This window comes from Sinocyclocheilus grahami, unplaced genomic scaffold, assembly GCF_001515645.1.
Source record: "Sinocyclocheilus grahami isolate Dianchi unplaced genomic scaffold, SAMN03320097.WGS_v1.1 scaffold90.1, whole genome shotgun sequence".
Taxonomy (NCBI): domain Eukaryota; kingdom Metazoa; phylum Chordata; class Actinopteri; order Cypriniformes; family Cyprinidae; genus Sinocyclocheilus; species Sinocyclocheilus grahami.
The window spans coordinates 440,690-459,531 of NW_015505269.1; the positions used below are offsets into that span (position 1 = coordinate 440,690).

An 18,842-nucleotide genomic window follows, 5' to 3' on the forward strand; every position below is an offset into this window, starting at 1 on the left:
AGAGAAAAGAGTGAACAAAGAAAGAGAAGAAATAAAGACAGGCAGAAAATAAGGCGGAGATGGAGTCAGGTCGAGCTCGGAGGCGCTTTGATAGCTGATCTGAGCCCATGAAGGGAACACTTTGTTCGAAGGAAGCATCAAGACAGGCTGCTCTAGTCTCCATCTCGCTCTTTCTCTGACACACATACACTCAGCTGAAAGCTCTCGTGTTTTACAAGGCGGCCTGATTGTCAACAGATTCTGAAAGAACGAGTGTGATGTTAGGCAGTTTATTTCAGCTCGAGTAGAATTATAAGGGCAAGTGTCTAAGACATAAGAGTCGATATGCAGTGAAACGTTTAAAGCCAAACAATGGATTTGAAGAAGAAAAGTATCTGTGACTGTGAAGAAGAGGGCATTAAACGTGTGCGTTTCACTATACGACATATGCAGTGTTTGTTCTGGGATATGAATATGGATCCATTTTCTGAGGATTGTGGGTGTGTGTGTATTTTTGGTGAGGGCTGATACGCTGGCGAACAGTAGGCCGTCTGCCATTCCTGACAGCCAATAGGGAAATGGGAGAAGAGTTCTGGCTTATGCAGTATTGATTAAAAGATTCTGTCTACCTTATTCACACACACACACACACACACACACACACACACACACAGTGTGTACAGAAAAAACAATGTGCGCACACACACACACACACACACACACACAACATACTTCCTAGACAAAGCTCCAGCACACATTGATCTCTCTGGGCCCGTCTATTGATGCTGTCTTAGCAAAAATCATTAGCATAAACACAAAAAGATAATAAAAACCTGACAACACAAATCCTCAAATGTGAATTTTTGCAACACTAGCATCTACAAAACTGAACTGAAAGTCAATTCTTACATTTTCTAAACAATATGTGATTGGTGCTGGCTAGCTGTACAAAACTAGCCACAACAATGCTAATGTGAAGTTAATATGAGTGACTGCCTGCAGTATGCAGGGCATTTTAAATGTTTTTACCCTGTGCTATGTGGTTGCTAGAGTATTTTGTGTAGTTGCTAGGTGCTTTACTTAAGTCTACCACAAATTTATGATTTTATGTTTTCTAGATATGACTCGAGTACCTCTTTCAATGTAAGTCTAAGGACTTTTTCTTGCTTGAAAAGCCCAAAGCTTTCAGATGTCATTCATGTCAATAACAGCCTTAGCAAACAGCACCAATTACGGTTTCCAAATGTTTCCAAAGTTTCGAATTAGAGATGTCTGACATCGTGAAAACACAACAATGTTTTTGCAAAATCAACCTCGCTAATACTGACCTGGCAGCGATGCCGCCCTGGCGCAGGTTGGAGACGCGGGGCTTGCCGTCTTTGTCGATGCCTCCAGATACTGTCAGGCCCAAGGTTGTGCCTTCCTTCTTGATCAGCTCCACGGTGCTGGTGCCCTTAAACTCATCTGTGAAGCACAGGGAGGGATGAGGAGGAGGGTCAGTGGGGGAGGTGGGAGAGGAAGAGCAGAGACAGGAGATGAGAGGGTTACAGGAGCAGAGGAGGCCAACCGCTGCCATACCCCACTCTCTAAATGACTGTGATCAGGCGTCCCGGACTGGCCCTCTCTCACACACTCTTTATCTCTCTTTCTCTGTCGTTCTACCCTAGCTGGTAATTAGTTATACACTCTAGAGTGCTCAGAGTGTGTGTGTGTGTCCGCACTTAGCAATAGGTCGAGGACACCGTCGTCACCAGAGGTGCGCTAAAACAGACAAAACCTTTGACAACATCATCACTTGGAACAATTACAATTCAGTAAGTAAAATAAATTAAAAACAATAATTAAAATAATGAATACATAAATTAATAAAAAAACAATAAATAAAAGTGAATAGATGAATAAAAATGCATGAACATTTAATAAAATAAATATAATAAACATATATACATGCCCACACACACGCAAAATGTAATTATAAAATAAACATACATATATATATATATATATATATATATATATATATATATATATATATATATATTAATGTATATATATATATGCATATATATATATATATATATGCATATATATGCACACATTAATAAATAAATAAATTAAATAAATAAACACACACACACACACACACACACTAGGGTTGCTGCCATAGACGGTGTTGACGGTTTTACCAGTGTTAAGCCGCAACACCGGTTATGTCACTTGCCCACCGCGGCACCGCCCCCGCCGTCATTTAGATTTTTTAAAGTAATAAAAATAATTTAGTTCAGTTACAGAACAGACAATACAATTAAACTGAATGCGGCTGCTCAATGCAGCGTGCCAACAGTCGATGCGGAGAAGCTGACAAGAAGAGTGAGGTGAGACAGACAAGATGATGGCAGAAGAGATTCAAAACGACATGCAAAAGCACCTGTTTTAAAAAATATTTTGGATTTTGAAAAGCCTGTTGACTTCTGCCATTTATCTAAGGTGATATTGGAAGTTTTTTTAAACATTCATTTCTTATTTATTTGGTTCCACAGTGTTTGCTGATTTTTATTTATTTAAACTGTGTATTTTTTTTCATCATCTATGCTGTGTCTCCAAGCTTTCTTATTTGTTTTTGCTAATAACGTACGTTTCTTATTTATTTGGTTTCACAGTGTTTACTGATCTTCAGTGTGCTACCTAAACTTTGTGTAAGTTATTTGTTATTTTATATTAGGCATATAGCATGGTGTTTTATTCATTTTGTTAATAAAAGTTCTATGTTCTACATTGTATTTTGTTGCTTGAATTGAATTCAAGCAATTGACGCCGGATTTGCGCTAATTTAAAAGTGAAAGTAAAATGTGCACCGCGTCTTTAAGCTATTTAAAAGCGAAGTAAAGTGAGCAAAAGAGGGAAAACTCAAACAAACTAAAAACAAACAACTGCTTCAAGCCGAATAGACGCTAATTTGAAAGTGAAAGTAAAATTGTACAAGCTTTTACAAGCTATTAAAAAACAGAAGGAAAGCGAGGAAAAGAGGGAAAACTTTTTATTTTTATTATATAACCATATACATTTATTTTTTTAGGGCTAGTACATAGTTTGAATTACCTTCATATAAAAATTTATATTTTTAGGATTTTTTTCAACTGCCTCCCTTATATCATTTTGTCTTATATTTACCTTCTCTCTCACCATCTTGCACAGATATTGCTGGTCAGGCAGACGCGTCGCTCCCCTATCGACTGGCTGTCATTCAATCCCTCAGTGGGATTGTCAAAGTCACATTAAGAATACTGCATATCTGTGCAAGCAGGGCGCTCTCTCCCTTCCTCTCTCACACTCTACCATCACTACATCAGCTATCAAAGCTGGAGAAGAAATAAAAATAAGGGATTTGTAATCCCTCTCTCTTGACTGGAGGAAGGAAAAGATGGATTTATATGAGTTTGTTCACTTTCCTTTCCTCTCTCAGTATGTCTTTCTGTGGCGGGATAGATAGCGAGGGGAGACAAGGCTGTAAACCCCCCTGAGGCTACTGACAGAACAGAGTTGCTGAGCATCTCACCGCAGGAGGATGGCAATAACGGGACACAGGCTACAAAAAGAGCCTCTTTGGTGCTTAAAGGCTATAATGAAAGACACTTGCTCTTCTTTAGGAACAAAAAAGCTTCATAAATATTCTGGATAAACACCATTGAAGGGTACAAGTACTCAGAAATGACAGTTACGATAAAACATGAAAGCACATTAATGGTGTGACTTGATTTTGAACTTGAAAACATTTCACACTAATCTAAGTCCATATGAAGTCCATTCATATCCAGTGAAGCCTCGCTTTTAATTTTGTGATTTGTTGCAGCGGGTTAGACCTTGATTGAGATGCATTTTGAAAAGTAAAAAAAAGAACAATACTTAATGGAACAACTGATTCAAATAAGCACAAACAGAACTCAATTGATCATCATAACATTTCTTGCAACGCTTCAATATCAGTCATTTCAGCATGCATGCACTTTCAACCTGTTAGGTCAGCCTTCACAAACCTCGCAGTGAACGGTTTCTGCATTGACAATGAAATCATGGGATCTGTGTATCTGTTACAAATCCATCAGCTTAGTTTTGCTTTAAAATCCATAACTGCTCTGATGCCCTTTGCATGCAAATCACCTGCGCAGTAACCTCAGTTGAGGAAGAAACCGATTTGACATTGCACTCTGCCTCCGATCGATACCGCTGCCATATGGACATGGGAAGGGAGCTATGTCGAAACGTGACACTGGACAGAGGGAGGTTAGCATGGATCTCAATGTCTGGCCTGAACCTGAACCTCCAGGCAAGCCTATGGAGCCGAGCAGAGCTCTCGCAGTGCAAACATTCTGATATATATCAAAGACAGCGAAGTAATTAAAAGAGAAATCAAACTTATAATGAGCCAACAGGAACTGCTGAATAATTTAGTGTGTGTGATTTTGTGTGTGTTTGGGAGTGATAGAGGCAAAAAAAAAATGAGACTCAGTATTCAAACGGGAGTTCAATCTATAACAAGCCTTGTGTTGTGTGCCAGTCTTTTGATAATTAATTGTAAAAGAACTGCTCGATTTGCCTTCAGCTTTCATAAAATCATTTGATTAAAAAGAACTTTGCACTGCTGGGGATTCGCCTGAGAGCGAAAAATTCAGGGCCTGACAGGGCCGAATTATAAATGTCGCTGTCATTTCTCTCCTCTCATTCAGGTGAGGAATAAATGATGGGTCTTTCGAAGGTTTGTGGCAGCATTAAATTAACTCCCTTTACATGTGGAAGACAGGGAAAAAAAAGTGATATGGTTGACATAACATGCCTTCAGAGGCCAGAAACATTGATGCATTTCCAGCAGAAATACTTGCAACGTTACATTACAATATCTTATAATTGTTCTTCTGACATGACAATTGACCCGAAAAGAAAACTAATCATAGCAGACAACCATAAAAGCAAATAGTCAACTACACTCTTAAAAATAAAGGTGCTTCACGATGCCATAGAAGAACCTTTTTGTCTAAATGGTTCCTTAAAGAACCTTTAACATCTGAAAAACCTTTCTGTTTCACAAAAGGTTCTTTGTGGCAAAATAAGGTTCTTCAGATTACAAAAAGGTAAGAAAGAGATGGTTCTTTAAAGAACCTTTGACTGAATGGTTCTTTGTGGAACCAAAAATGGTTCTTCTATGGCATCGCTTGAAGAACCTTTTGAAGCACCTTTATTTTTAATAGTGTATAAGGATACGCCAATACCGGCCAGAATTATCGCCCGCTAACCGATAAATGGCTGATATTAAAATTCAACAGTATTATTATTATTATAAAACTAAAAAAATTGTTTAGAATGGCACAAGTACAGTGTTAAATGTAATATATAGCAAATCTCAAAATGAATAGATTTTTTTTGTAGTGTTAGTAAATTTTTGACAGATTAACATTATATATATTATACTTGTATATATAATTAACATAACATTATATATATATATAAAATACGAATTCAATTATACTAATTAAAAGTAAAAATGTGTATTTTTAATTTCAAAGCTCTTATTGTGAAATGTCCTACTGAACTGTTTCTTTTTCGTAAACACCGTCCAAGCCAATGCATCCCTCATGCATGTTGTGAGCCCTGTCGCGCAGCTGCACCGGGGGGCCCACTGGGGGTCATCCAATATCCATACAATTTGTGGCACAGTATGCCATGGTCATATAACAAGCTCTGTCTTAAGCTGTCTGGGGAAAGCGTGGTTCTCTCAGTTCACTGAGGGTTCAGCATAATATCTCGGCCCAGAGCAAGAAAAAGGGCCGCTGGGATCTAATGAGCTGTGCTTTGAGGGCTACGGTGGGACAGGTGTGGAAGTTGATAAGTTGATCCCATTACTCGTGGTCTCTCATTTCATTCCATGTCCTCTCTCCCACCTTTCCTGTTTGAATGAGGCACACAGAGCTAGTGCTGCCATGCCATGTTGCCACGGTGATGAGATTGGCCATCAGCTTTCTCAAAGCCGACAGATTTCTGTGGCGGGATCGAATGCTGTGCCCATCAGACAGGTATTGAGGGGAAGAGACAGAAAGATAGAGCTTGAGACAGCATGTGCGAGAATGATACAAAGCAGGAGATAAAAGTACAGATAGAGTGTATGACGGAGAGAGCAAGATATAAACATCTACTCTGCCAGCTGAGGCGCACGCAGGTTAAAACAGTTATCACTTTTCAAGCTGCCTGTGACAGAAAAGGTTAATCTGCGATCGCAGACTGATCTAGATAGCAAACTTGATAGATAATGCACAGAAAAATCCAACCAAACACAGGAAGAATTGTACAAGAGGCAATCCAACACTGTATCATTTACTGTAAAAAAGTAAATAATTTATTTAACTTAATTTTGAAAACAATGTATTAATTGGGAAATTATTTTAATAATGCAATTTTAATATAATACATTAATACAGGTTTTTATTGATAAAGATGTATTACCATAAATTGCACAGACTTAATGAAATTTAGGGATACACACACAATTAAATGCAATAATTGTGCATTATTGTATTATTGCATTTAGATCACCCTTTTCCATTGTCTAATGCTCACTTAAAATTCATTTTTCAAAAAATAATTAAATAACAATAATTAGCACTGTTAAATGTAATCTTCAGTAAATATCAAAGTGAATACCAATCATATTAAATATTCAAAAAAAGTCTATAATTTCAACTGAAATATCATACAGCTTGAATGGACGCACAACCTTTAACACAAACAATAAACGTTATAAGAAGACTTTTCTCCTTTCTTTCAAAAACTTTCAGGCTCTGTCCTAACTATGTTTATTTGCATTTGCTCATTATCATTCAGTATTGTTTATCCCTGCTGTTCACCACGATATCAGAAAAGACCCACCAGCTGAGAACCACATACAGTATTTAGGAAAACGCTTCTGTTGTTTTCTATGAAAAGCTCAGACAGGGACAGCAGCGAGGTGCGTTGTCTGTAACATTGCTCGGAGGTGTAATGAAAACATTTGGTTAAATGCCCACTGTCAGTTCACGGTTTCACTCTCTATGAAGGCTGTAGGCGTACTAGCAGGTGGGCTCAGCACTGAATTGGCTTTCCAACATTGAAACTTTTAGCAGTCAAAATGACAAATTGGGCCATAATTCAATATGGAACCAGGCATGACTAATGGTTGATGCTAGCAAACATTCGCACGGATAGAAAAACAAACATATTCATAAACAATTGCTTCAATTAAAAAAGGTCCAATTCATTACACAATTTCTAAACCGCCTCTTCAAAGGGAAGAAAAATGATCAGCTGTAACTAATCAAATTAATAATTGAATATGATATTTGCAATCTGAGAATAAATGATCTGGTGTTTGAATAATGGCTCTCTTTGTTTATGTTCGATCATGCAGGCTATTACATTGACACACGCAATTCCCGTTTTGTTATATAACTCTATTCAGTGCAGTAAAACTGACACAGTGGTTCCTTCTGATGGACACCATTTTGAAGTTGTATGTGAGACAAAGATCAATATTCCCATACAGAGATGTTTTAGAGCCACTCAAAATGGTAGAAAAACACCACAATAAAGCACTTCTTTAACATCAACCACAAGCAAGAACTACTACAATCATTTGATTAACTGTATGTCCTTTCAATACTTAAAAGGCTAAGTTCCTGTCTTAATGTGTGAAAAACCTGCCTATACCTATTTGTATGCTGCACTAACCTCTCCACAGGAGGACAAACACACACAGGCAAATGAAAAACACTATCTGTTGGCTCCTGCGCCAAACAGGGGTCTTCTGGGAGAAAAAGTTTGAGCGCATTTATCATGAAGATTTGGCACAGGCACGCTGAGGTACAGTATGAAGTACTAGCCGGCACATCTGCTTGCTATCTCTTTACTCATCTGCTTCTGACAGTTTTAAACCTCTCAGGGAAACACGCTTTGCTTTAGAAGGCTAATTTTAGAGGGTGGTTCTTCAACTATGGCCACTTTTGGACTTAAAAAAATTGACTCTTAATTATATTTACACTCTCAGTAGTTCATTTCATTAGTTTACTAACAATATACAACAATATACATCATAGAGAAAAGTGAAAAAGTGTGCAGTGACATTGTCGACAAAGGAGTTGGCCATTTAATCCTAAAAAATACTTTCAGTGATCCATCATTTAAATGATGATTTTTGACTTGCTAAGGCTACTTTCATAGCTAGCACTGTGTGTATATTATATAGAATTACTGTAAACAATAAAGCATGCATTTAGCCATACTACTCTTTAAAAAAAACAATGTTCCAAAATATTTCTATTTTAAATAAATGCTGTTCTTTTGAAATTTCTATTTAAAGAATAAAAGTAAAAAGATATAATAATAAAATAAATAAAAAATTAAATGTTAAAAAATTAAAAACTGTTTTTAATATTGATAATAACAGAATGATACTTCTTGAAATGTCTTTTCAAAGAATAAAAGTAAAAAAAAAAGTATCACAGTTTTTACAAAAGGATAAAACTGTATTAATATATAATATCAGAATGATTTCTTAAGGTTCGTGTGGCATTGAAGACTGGAGTAATGATGCTGAAAATTCAGCTTTGCCATCATAGGAATACATTAAATTTCAAAACATATTCAAAAAGAAAACAGTCATTTTAAATTTCACAATATTACTGTTTTAACTGTATTTTTAATCAAATAAATGCAGCCTTGGTGAGCATAAGAGACTTCTTTCAAAACCATTAAAAAAAATCTTACCAAACCTATATTTTTAAACAGTAGTGTACATATATTTCACACAGTAAACATAAAAAGTGTTTGATCATTCAACTCTTTATTTAGTTTATTATATTTTTCTAGTATTAGATTGAAATAATTGGTGTAGGTCAAACAAATGCATAAAAGCACAATAAAATATTAAAAACTACATAAAAATACATTTGAAAAGTAAAAAAATGGGTTTTAATGTGACCCTCTGCTGGTTTTAAGAAGAAACAACCTAAGGGACATAAAGTTAAAGAAACACCCAGTAACAAAACAGTCAAAACTTCGCTAAGAAACTCTGCTCACAAGAAAGCACCACAAACAGCCTTTAAAATGAGCCACAACCTCCATTAAACTTCCACTCTTTCGACAGCTTGATAACAGACCTCTGGCAAAATTAATCGAGGCCTCTGCAGTTGCACCCTGTATTACATGCGGCTCTGAAAGTGCTGAATCACTTTGATGCAACAACATTTTCAGCTTGCAAGCCAGCGCCCAATGCCATCCACAGCAAACTCATCTGTCAGCAGCCCGTCTCTCTCACTCATTCGGTGCCTGCCCAATGAATGCTAACATGGCATTTAAAAAGAGATGTGTATGCCAAGGGACTTGTATCTAGGATAAGCGTGTGCTAGTGGTGTAGCAAGAAATTGAGGTTATACATGAATATCTCCATATCTCTTCAGCAGCAGCCCAATGAGCTTTGGGACACTCCTGCACTGCAGGCCTCGGCTGCTCTGTATGTTGCTTAAAACATATTGTGATTATAACCAGTTAGAGAACACGACCCCCAGCGGATTCATTTGCAAAATTCCAAGTAACAATTTGCTAATCCCCTCATCCATATTAATAACAACGCAGAGGACTAATCAAGGAGATTTAAATGTGCAGCGGGATCGGTGACGGTGCAAGAGTGGAGAGACTTCAGCCATTCTCAGCTTTATTTCACAGCGGTTTGAGGCTCGCATGATTGAGTGACTCTCATGGGCGTCTCTCTCAGTGTTATAAAAACAGAGATACAATCTCGGAGGGAGAGCGAGAGGAGACTTGTTGAATCTGAAATGAAGTCATCAGACTTTTCTAGCCAAGCTATCTTTATGTTTTGCCTCTGATTTTCACTAGCAGGTTTGGGAAAGACTCTAAATTTTACCTTTGGTTTACTTTCAGTTCATTTATTGGATTGTACAATTGAATTTCAACAGGGTGTTGAATTGGAATATTAATTGGAATGACAAAGAGGAATTTACTGCATTGCGGTAAAAGGAAATTCAACAAGAGGAAACAATACAAAACATGATTACAAAAATCTTTTCAGCTTTTCCTTCAGCTTTTCATTATTTTTTATTCTGATATGCAAAATATTTGTCTAAACTAGGTTCAATTCTGTGTGAAATTAACATTCAAATTCCTTTGAATCTACTTAGCATCTTAACATATACAGTCTATACAGTATAAAAATTAAATACCGGTGGTATTAATGTTTCTGAAAGCTACTGTTCAGTAGGTTTTTAAAAAAAGAAATTAATACTTTTATGCATCAAGGAAACATTAAATTGATCGAAAGTGACAGTAAAGTTAAAAAAAATATATTTAAAATGCATTTCTTTCTATTCATCAAAGAATCCTGAAAAAAATGTATCATCGGTTCCACAAGCATATTAAGTGTTTCAACATTTATGATAATAATAAATGTTTCTTGAGCTCCAAATCACCTTTTTAAATGCTTTCTGAAGAATCATGTGACACTGAAGACTAGAGTAATGGCAGCTGGAAATTCAGCTTTGCCATCACAGGAATAAATTACATTTGAATATATTTTAAAATAGAAAACAGCTCATTTAAATTCTAATAACATTTACCAATCCTATTGTTTTTACTCTATTTTTGATCAAAATGCAGCTTTGGTGAGCATAAGAGACTTTCAAAAGCTCTTTCAAATCTTACTGACCACAAACTTTTGAATTGCAGTGCACGATAACTTGGGCTTATGGGTAATTCATACTAAAAATATACATAAACTACACTTCCAACAGCTTTATACATTTATTCACACCTTCATTCTTTAATTCTGCTTTTTTAGATTCAAATTTTGAATTACAAATCTGCATCCTGTTTGCTACCTCAATTCAAATTCCAAAAGTGAATCTGCATTCAAATCAATTCCAAAAGCAGTGAATTTCCGAATAGTCTCGGGTTGAGGGGCACAGCACAACATTCATCATCAGTTGCAAAATAAATTCATTTCCCACTATTCCACCATCTATTTTTAAAACCAACACTTAAAAAATTCAGGATATCTACACTTACCAAATGCATTTGTAGTCTTTGGAGAGTCTAAGCGCATGGAAAACTTGTTCTCTCCATCTCTCTAAAACCATTCAGCTCTAGCCACGCTTCAGTTTAATGCTTCAGTTTCAATCCTTTGTTTTAATTGATTTTTATTATTCATAAACAACTCATGAGCATTAATTCTTTGCATAAACCAAGACATACACTTAGTGATGTAGTGTTCTAATTATTAGTATTCCCTCAAATCATATAAATGCCATTTATCCAACATGTCTGAAATACAAAATAATTTAAGTGCAATGCGAATGGTCATATTAAAGCCATTATAAAAAGAGTGTATCATGCAAGTTTTATAGTGAGTAATTCTGATTGCGTAAGACTCAGGCATTGAGCAAGTCAAGAATGGCCAATGGATCAAATCTAAAAAATGCAACTTTCTCACTCTCTCTGTATTTCCGCTTTTAATATTTAGTCACTTTCCTCCGGCATCATTCTATGTCTGATGTATGTGAAGTATTTTGTGACAGTAGCTCCTAATCCCACTCTTGGCAGTAAGTGATTTTCTAAGGAAGCATTATGAGACGTGCCACCATCTCAACCGCAAAACCATCACACCGAGCTCGGCAGGAGCATCACAGTCTGCGCCTAATCTGTCTTCAGATGGATGGTTTAATACGGCAGTCCAAAGAGCCCGTGCCTACGGCGTGGAGCTACATCAGAACGTGGGCACGAGGCCCCAAAGCCGTCATGCTAAATGCTAACCGCTTCTGAAGATGGGTTTGGTGTGCTTAGAGCTCCGTACTGAGAGATTATACAGGGAATTTATTTCAACACCCTCTGAGATGTTTTTACCTCTAGCATGAAAATGAGCGTTGCTTCAAAACGGATCTCAACTAACATAAAAGGGACGCTGGGTATGTGTAACAAGTCATAAATGAACATGCGAGCGATTTGTTCGCCTTGTCACATAACCGGAGAACCAGTCGCAATTGATGTACTGGCACATAATGTACACTATCAGTTAAATGTCTGGACATGCCAGTCTTGTTGTTAAACAAAAATGTTAAAAAGTTAAATCAAAACAAAAAGCTTTTATTTTAGCTTTATCAAAGTATTTAAACTTTGAATAGATATGCTTTTCATTATACATTAAATTTTTTAACCAATTTATTATTTTTGTATAGAAATTCATATGGGTACACAATTTTATCTGTCTAGAACTAATTTCATTACTAAAGTCTTTAAGCAGAAATCTCTAGATACAAATGCTTTAATAATCATGGAACAAAAGTAAATTCAGTCAAATGACCAGTAGAGTATGCTAAATAATGTCTTGTAAATGATATTGTTGACTGCAAAAAAGGAAAACCAAAACCACTTCTTTGTTTAATACTGTCACTAAAACAGTGTTGTTAATGTTAACTAAAACAAACTATTCAAAATAATTGTCATTAATTAAAATAAAGCTGATAAAAAAGGAAACAAATATTAGACAAAAAAAAACATAAGCTTAAAATACTTAAACTGAAATGATAAGTATACGTTTAGGTTGAAGTACTAAAATTATTAAATCTTAAATTGAAATTAAAATAATTAATGAAAGCTAAATAGAAATATAAAAAAAAATACTATTAAAATGAGAAAAGCATATAAAAGTACTAAAATTCAAATGAAAATAAAAAGTAAAAGCAAATTAAAAATCTGAATAAATACTATGATTGTATATTAATAATAAAACTGGTAACTACATCTAAAATCGTCACAATCTTGTTTAAGAAAAATAAGGCTTCACAGAGCTAGAAACATTGGAAAGCTAAGCTAAGCTAGCATGAAACAGATATTTTCACATAGCTTTCACACTAAACAACAGCCATTTTGAGGAGAAGTACCTACTAATGTTGAGTTTCATTAACACTTTTGAGATGCAGGTGTATGTCGTCACACAAAAATGAAGGCAGCCATACACTCACTTCTAAGCAAATAAAATGCACAGATGAGACAAAATTTGTAAATTTCATTATAATAAAGCCCTTTTAGAAAACATTAGCAATAGGCACATAAAACGGTAATTATTTCCTGTCAATAATCGTACACTTGCAAAAACGCAATTTTGTTATATGTCACTTTTCGAGCATCATACTAAACCACACCTTCGAATAAAACCCAGCATATTTTACACCAGAACTGCAGTGACAAATCAGACGTTGTGCTTTGTACCTGGAATACTCTGTCTCCTAATTGCCAGAGCGCCATCTGGTGGCCTGGAGGGATTGGAGTGTTTAGTGTAGGGCCCCTCATCTGAAAAACACAAGAAAACCAAGACATTTGAAAACCACACAATGGTTTTCATTAGCAAAACCTTGTCCTTATTTTCCCATGCAAGCAACATGTACACAAATTCAAAGCCGCTGGAGTGGGCGTTCTTCACAGGAAATGATAGCTGTCACATATACACAGCTATTACAATGGCCAACACGCTCTCCAAGAGGCGTAGCCTTCAATAACAATCATTTGAACACGAAGCTGTCAGCTTTTCACGCACATGCTCAAATGTAATAAAAAGGCACACAGACATACTCCTACATGTTGAGCAGAGAACAGTGGCCTCCCATCTGTGATATACGGTGAGTGCATCAGCAGCTTCAGCTGTGGCCATCCGATTGTGTGCTCAGATTTAGAGCCGTGGAATACCGAGCAAAGACAGCGGGAGTCCCGTCATAATGGAGCCCTTAAAGAACAGCAGGACGGCACACTGAGCACTGTTTACTTTGACTGCAGTAGCAAACGCAGCCAGACTCAACAGCAGATCACACATATGTGGAGAAGCGTGTAGGTGTCCAAGAGACTGGATGGAAATTTATACAGCGGGAAAAAGATGACAATTATAAACATACTGTATACCATCATTTCTGAACATAAGTGAGTTGCAATCTGCTTGGTGAGGCATGCGATTACTCTTGTTCACACTAAGGGTGAGGAATCACAAACCCTTAATTATAAGTATTAATGCACTACACATTTAGTATGGAGTTAAGTAGTTTGAAGCACTTAAATCAGAAGTTAACTTATGACACAACTGAATATATTGGCTTTCTAGTACTGTTAGTGCACCGTTGTATCTGATAATGTGTCTTGACTGCAGTATGAATATGTAAATTATATGCAGATGAGGTCCTGCACAATGACCTTAAAGGGATACTCCACCCCAAAACGAAAATTTTGTCATTAATCACTTACCCCATGTTGTTCCAAACCCGTAAAAGCTTTGTTCGTCTTCGGAACACAATTTAAGATATTCTGAATGAAAGCCGGGAGGCTTGTGACTGTCACATTTACTGCCAAGTAAATGACACTGTCAAGGTCCAGAAAAGTATGAAAAGCATCGTCAGAATAGTCCATCTGCCATTAGAGAGAAGTGGAGAAAATCTACTGAATGCAAGCAGCGTACGCTCTTCTGTGTCAGCCGCGCCACACAGATGCGCTGTTTTTGTTCAAATCAAAGCGTAAATACACGTAGAAAACGTATCCTTGTGTCACGGCTGACACAGAATAGCGTACGCTGCTTGCGTTCAGTGGATATTCTCCAAAATGGCGCTACGGTGATGCGGAGAGACACAGAGGAGACAAATTGTTGAATAAAGTCGTTATTTTTGTTTTCTTCGCGTACAAAAAGTATTCTAATCGCTTCATAAAATTCAGATTGAACCACTGATGGCAGATGGACTATTCTGATGATGCTTTTCATACTTTTCTGGACCTTGACAGTGTCATTTACTTGGCAGTCAATGTGACGGTCACAAGCCTCCCGGTTTTCATCCAAAATATCTTAAATTGTGTTCCGAAGACGACAAAGCTTTTACGGGTTTGGAACGACATGGGGGTAAGTGATTAATGACACATTTTCTGTTTGGGGTGGAGTATCCCTTTAAGCTGCTCAAGTTGCCTAAAAATGTAATTGCTAGATCATGTCAATAAAATAATCCAGTTCTTCAATGTTTTTTAAAAAGAATGTTTCTCTCCAAGGCTGCATACAGTGCACAGCATAAATGAGTAACACCCCCTCTGATTAAATATAAAATATGTATTTTCTTAATGATCACTAATATAATTCATAGAAAGATGGCTAAATTGAAATGTATTAAACATATTCTTAATAAAAACAGAGAAATACATGCCATTAATATCTGTAAAATAAGAAACGTAGCCACTTTTTGTTTAAATGATGGATTGCAGAATTTAGTACAACCTAGATTTAATTCAAACAAGTGTAATATTCTAGAACTTAATATGTCCTCAATAACTCTAAGTACACTGCTCTGACACTTCTTGGCATTGAGTGTAAAAGTTCATGACAAATGTTTACATCTGTGCTGTTTAACTCCTGGAGGACGACCTCCTTAAATGCCCTGGTCTTTAATGGGGAGTGTTGCTCAGTTGTACTCATTTTTGACAACATTTGATCACTTTGATAAGAAAATTTTATTTTCTTGAATCATTTTAACATTCTTCTTTGGTAACTGATCAAGCAGACTTGCTGGAATATTATATCTCTAAAAAACCATAACATGTATTCTAAGCAAAGAGTAATTGCTAAATTTGTTATGTTTCAGAGGGGGTGCTGTGCACTGTATATCTGATCAAAAATTATTCCTACGCTTTATAATAACTGTTTTCTATTTGAATATATTTTAAAATGTAATTTATTCCCTAGATGGCAAAGCTGAATTTTCAGCATCATTACTTCAGTCTTCAATGTCACATGATCCTTCAGAAATCATTTTAATATGCTGATTTGGTGCAAGATCGAAATTATATTTGAAAATTTATATTTGAAATTGTAATAATATATCACAACATTACCATTTTTACTTTATTTTTTAAATTAAATAACCTTTATGAAACATTTAAAAATCTTAATTTCAAACTTTTGGCTGCAAGTGTGTGTGTGTGTTTCAACTTCATCTCCATGAGTTACTTAGTTAGTTAGTTTGTTAGTAAGTTTATTTTATTTTTCCCCCAAAATAGTTGATGAAACATTGTGAAATATCATGCAAATATGATGAAATATTTGCAATTTAAATAGAATTTAAAAAGCTACTTGAAAAGAGAAACAGACCTCATAAATGAGCTTCCCAAGCTGTTTTGACAGTCTCACTTGAGATTAGAGTGAGCGTCTGATTTATTCCTGATCATCTGTCATGGTCAGTTTGACTTTAGTGTGGTGGTCAATAGACTTGACGCAAGTCAGTGAGCACATGAGAGCCCCGAATGAACGCAGCATCCCACTCCTGCTTTTGTTCTGATCCAAAGGCAGAGAAAGCTCTGAATCAGGCTGTATTAAAAGTACCCTCTCATTAATAAGTCACTTCATTTCAAAATGAAGAGGAACCTTAGGAAGACCACAGGGGATGAGAAATAAGTCTCCTCCATTTTCTTCAGGCAGTTAACAGCAACTCCTGGGGCATTTCTTTGTCAAATCAAATGCACCAAATTGTTAAATTAATGAATGCGTACTTCACTAAAGCCACGGTTCTACGTGAAATTAAAGCATGACAGAGTGCGCTTTTACTCATGGAGATGAAGCTGAAATTATAAAAGCACATTCTTGCAAAATAAACATGCAGAGAGCTCCAAAAGTCAGAGACTACGATGAAAATTCTGAGATTTAAAATCGAATAAACCAGGGGAAAAACAAAAATAAATAAATAATAAAAAAGGAATATTATGGCACTAAAAACAAATGACTAAATCAAGTTTATTTTAGTATTTGTAACAAAAAAATGATTACATTTGAAATAAAAATAAAATGTATAATTCTACAGTATTTAGCTATAAAATAAAAATATAATATAAAAAACACTAAAATCATATAAAATTTTTAATGTTAATTGTTAAATCAATGCTATAATGCTTATTTGAATTTAGGCATCTCAACATTTCATACAGTATGAAATTTGTGTAATTAATTTTGAGATTAGAATGATGAGAAAGTTCTTAAAGGGGTCATATGATGCGATTTCAAGTTTTCCTTTCTCTTTGGAGTGTTACAAGCTGATTGTGCATAGATAAGATCCCTGAAGTTGCAAAGACTAAAGTCTCAAAACCAAAGAGATATTCTTTATCAAAGTTAAGACTCTGCCACGCCCCCCTAAAACGGCTCGTTCTAACACGCCCCCACATATCTACCTCACTATGTGGAAATATTTGCATAATGCGCCCAAATGTTCACGCAAAGAAAGAAGGCGTGGTTTCAGTAACTGCAGTTAGTGTTGAAGCAGCATGTCAGGGAGACGCTGTGTGTTTCTAGGCGAAAGCAAAAGCACTTTATTTGGCCTTTCGAAAGTAGATTTAGGAATTTAGGAATCTTTAAGATGACTTACAACAGAACAGCAATGTATTTTATGGACGACCGTTTCATGAACCTAGGAGAGGAGGTAATTCTGACTTTGCTACGAAAATCTGGCTCTTCTGAATCATCTACTGTTTTGTTATTAGTTTAAGTATTTCGCTTGTTGGAAGGAGGGACTTTGTAGAAAACAAAGCATTTGAGAGAGACGGGGCATAGAGGACCCACAATAATGTACAGTATTTCAAAAATAATGTGTTTTTTGAACATTAAAGCATGTCAACATATTCTGTTACACCAAATACACAAAATAATGATCTTTAAAAAAAGAATCATATGACCCCTTTAAAGATGACTGGAGGGTTATTACACTTCAATATTTTTACCGTTGAAAATAAAATGATTATTGGATTAAGTGTTATAAGGAATACAGTTGATTTAGTAACTGACTTAATTCAGTTGAGTTCTTTGACATTATTTGATTGAAATGTTTTTCTACACCAGTTTTTTTTTTTTAAGTGTATACAAAAGCAATATTTAATATATAATATTCCTGAAGTTAAATCTGGGCTAAAATTCACGTTTTATCCCTTTAATTTAGCACTTGATGACAGCAAAAGTAATCTGAATTTTAAAAAAGGCAAAATGAGAGAGTCCAAAATTAAATATCCAATATTATCTGATACATACTGAATATACTGACAAAAAAAGAAAAAAAGAAAAACAATTCCTATACAGGATCTACAAGCAATCAATATGTTCCTGATGTATTCTGTTCCTTTAAATGCTTTTTCCAGGGGACATGCAGCAGCAATTTGTTTTTATTTCGATGGACAAGTCGATTTGAACCTGCCATTTAAATTGCCAATTGATTTGAAATGAATTGGAGATTCAAACCAGTTTACCCACCATCCTCTAATACAATCTGCTGGGTAGTCCTTACATAAAAAAACAGCCTATTGACTGGCACTGCTCGCTGACTATGACGACAACCGACTGCTTGCATCTCCCCAGAGAGCAGAGCAGACAGACTTTTTAAAATGCATAGAACTGTAAGAACACAGTGTGTATGAAGTAGCTGATGTGTAAAGACGTCACCGACAGCCTCCTCACACAGACCTTCAGATGTTTCAGCCATTTAGTGCAAGCAAGAGATGACCAGACTGACAGAGGGGTCAGTAAATGGATTATCGACACATCCAGGAATCAGATTTCTTTGAATTTGCCACAGGTTCTGAGCCGAAGGCATCATGGGATGAAGTTTACCTTTATTTCAGTAATCTGATCATCGGCTTCAAACACTCTTAGCGCTATTTCGGAAAATCAACACGGAAGAGAGTGTGGGAGCAGATTCATTTGTTTTCATGCGGTGAAAAGCAAGAATAATCCATCAGCAGTATGCAAAACGCTCCTACACGCGAAAATTTCAAAGCAT

At 35.9% G+C, this 18,842-nt stretch overlaps 1 protein-coding gene across 1 annotated transcript in view; it reads right to left on the reverse strand.

Annotated features, from left to right (window-relative positions):
* Positions 1-18,842, reverse strand: part of LOC107587171 (glutamate receptor-interacting protein 1-like) — a 164,652-nt gene that overhangs the window by 70,607 nt on the left and 75,203 nt on the right. Inside the window, exons 2-3 of the mRNA XM_016274838.1 lie at positions 13,279-13,359; positions 1,308-1,443 (exon numbers count right to left, since the gene is read on the reverse strand). Coding sequence (XP_016130324.1) covers positions 1,308-1,443; positions 13,279-13,359 — 217 coding nt within the window. The remainder of the gene's footprint in view (positions 1-1,307; positions 1,444-13,278; positions 13,360-18,842) is intronic.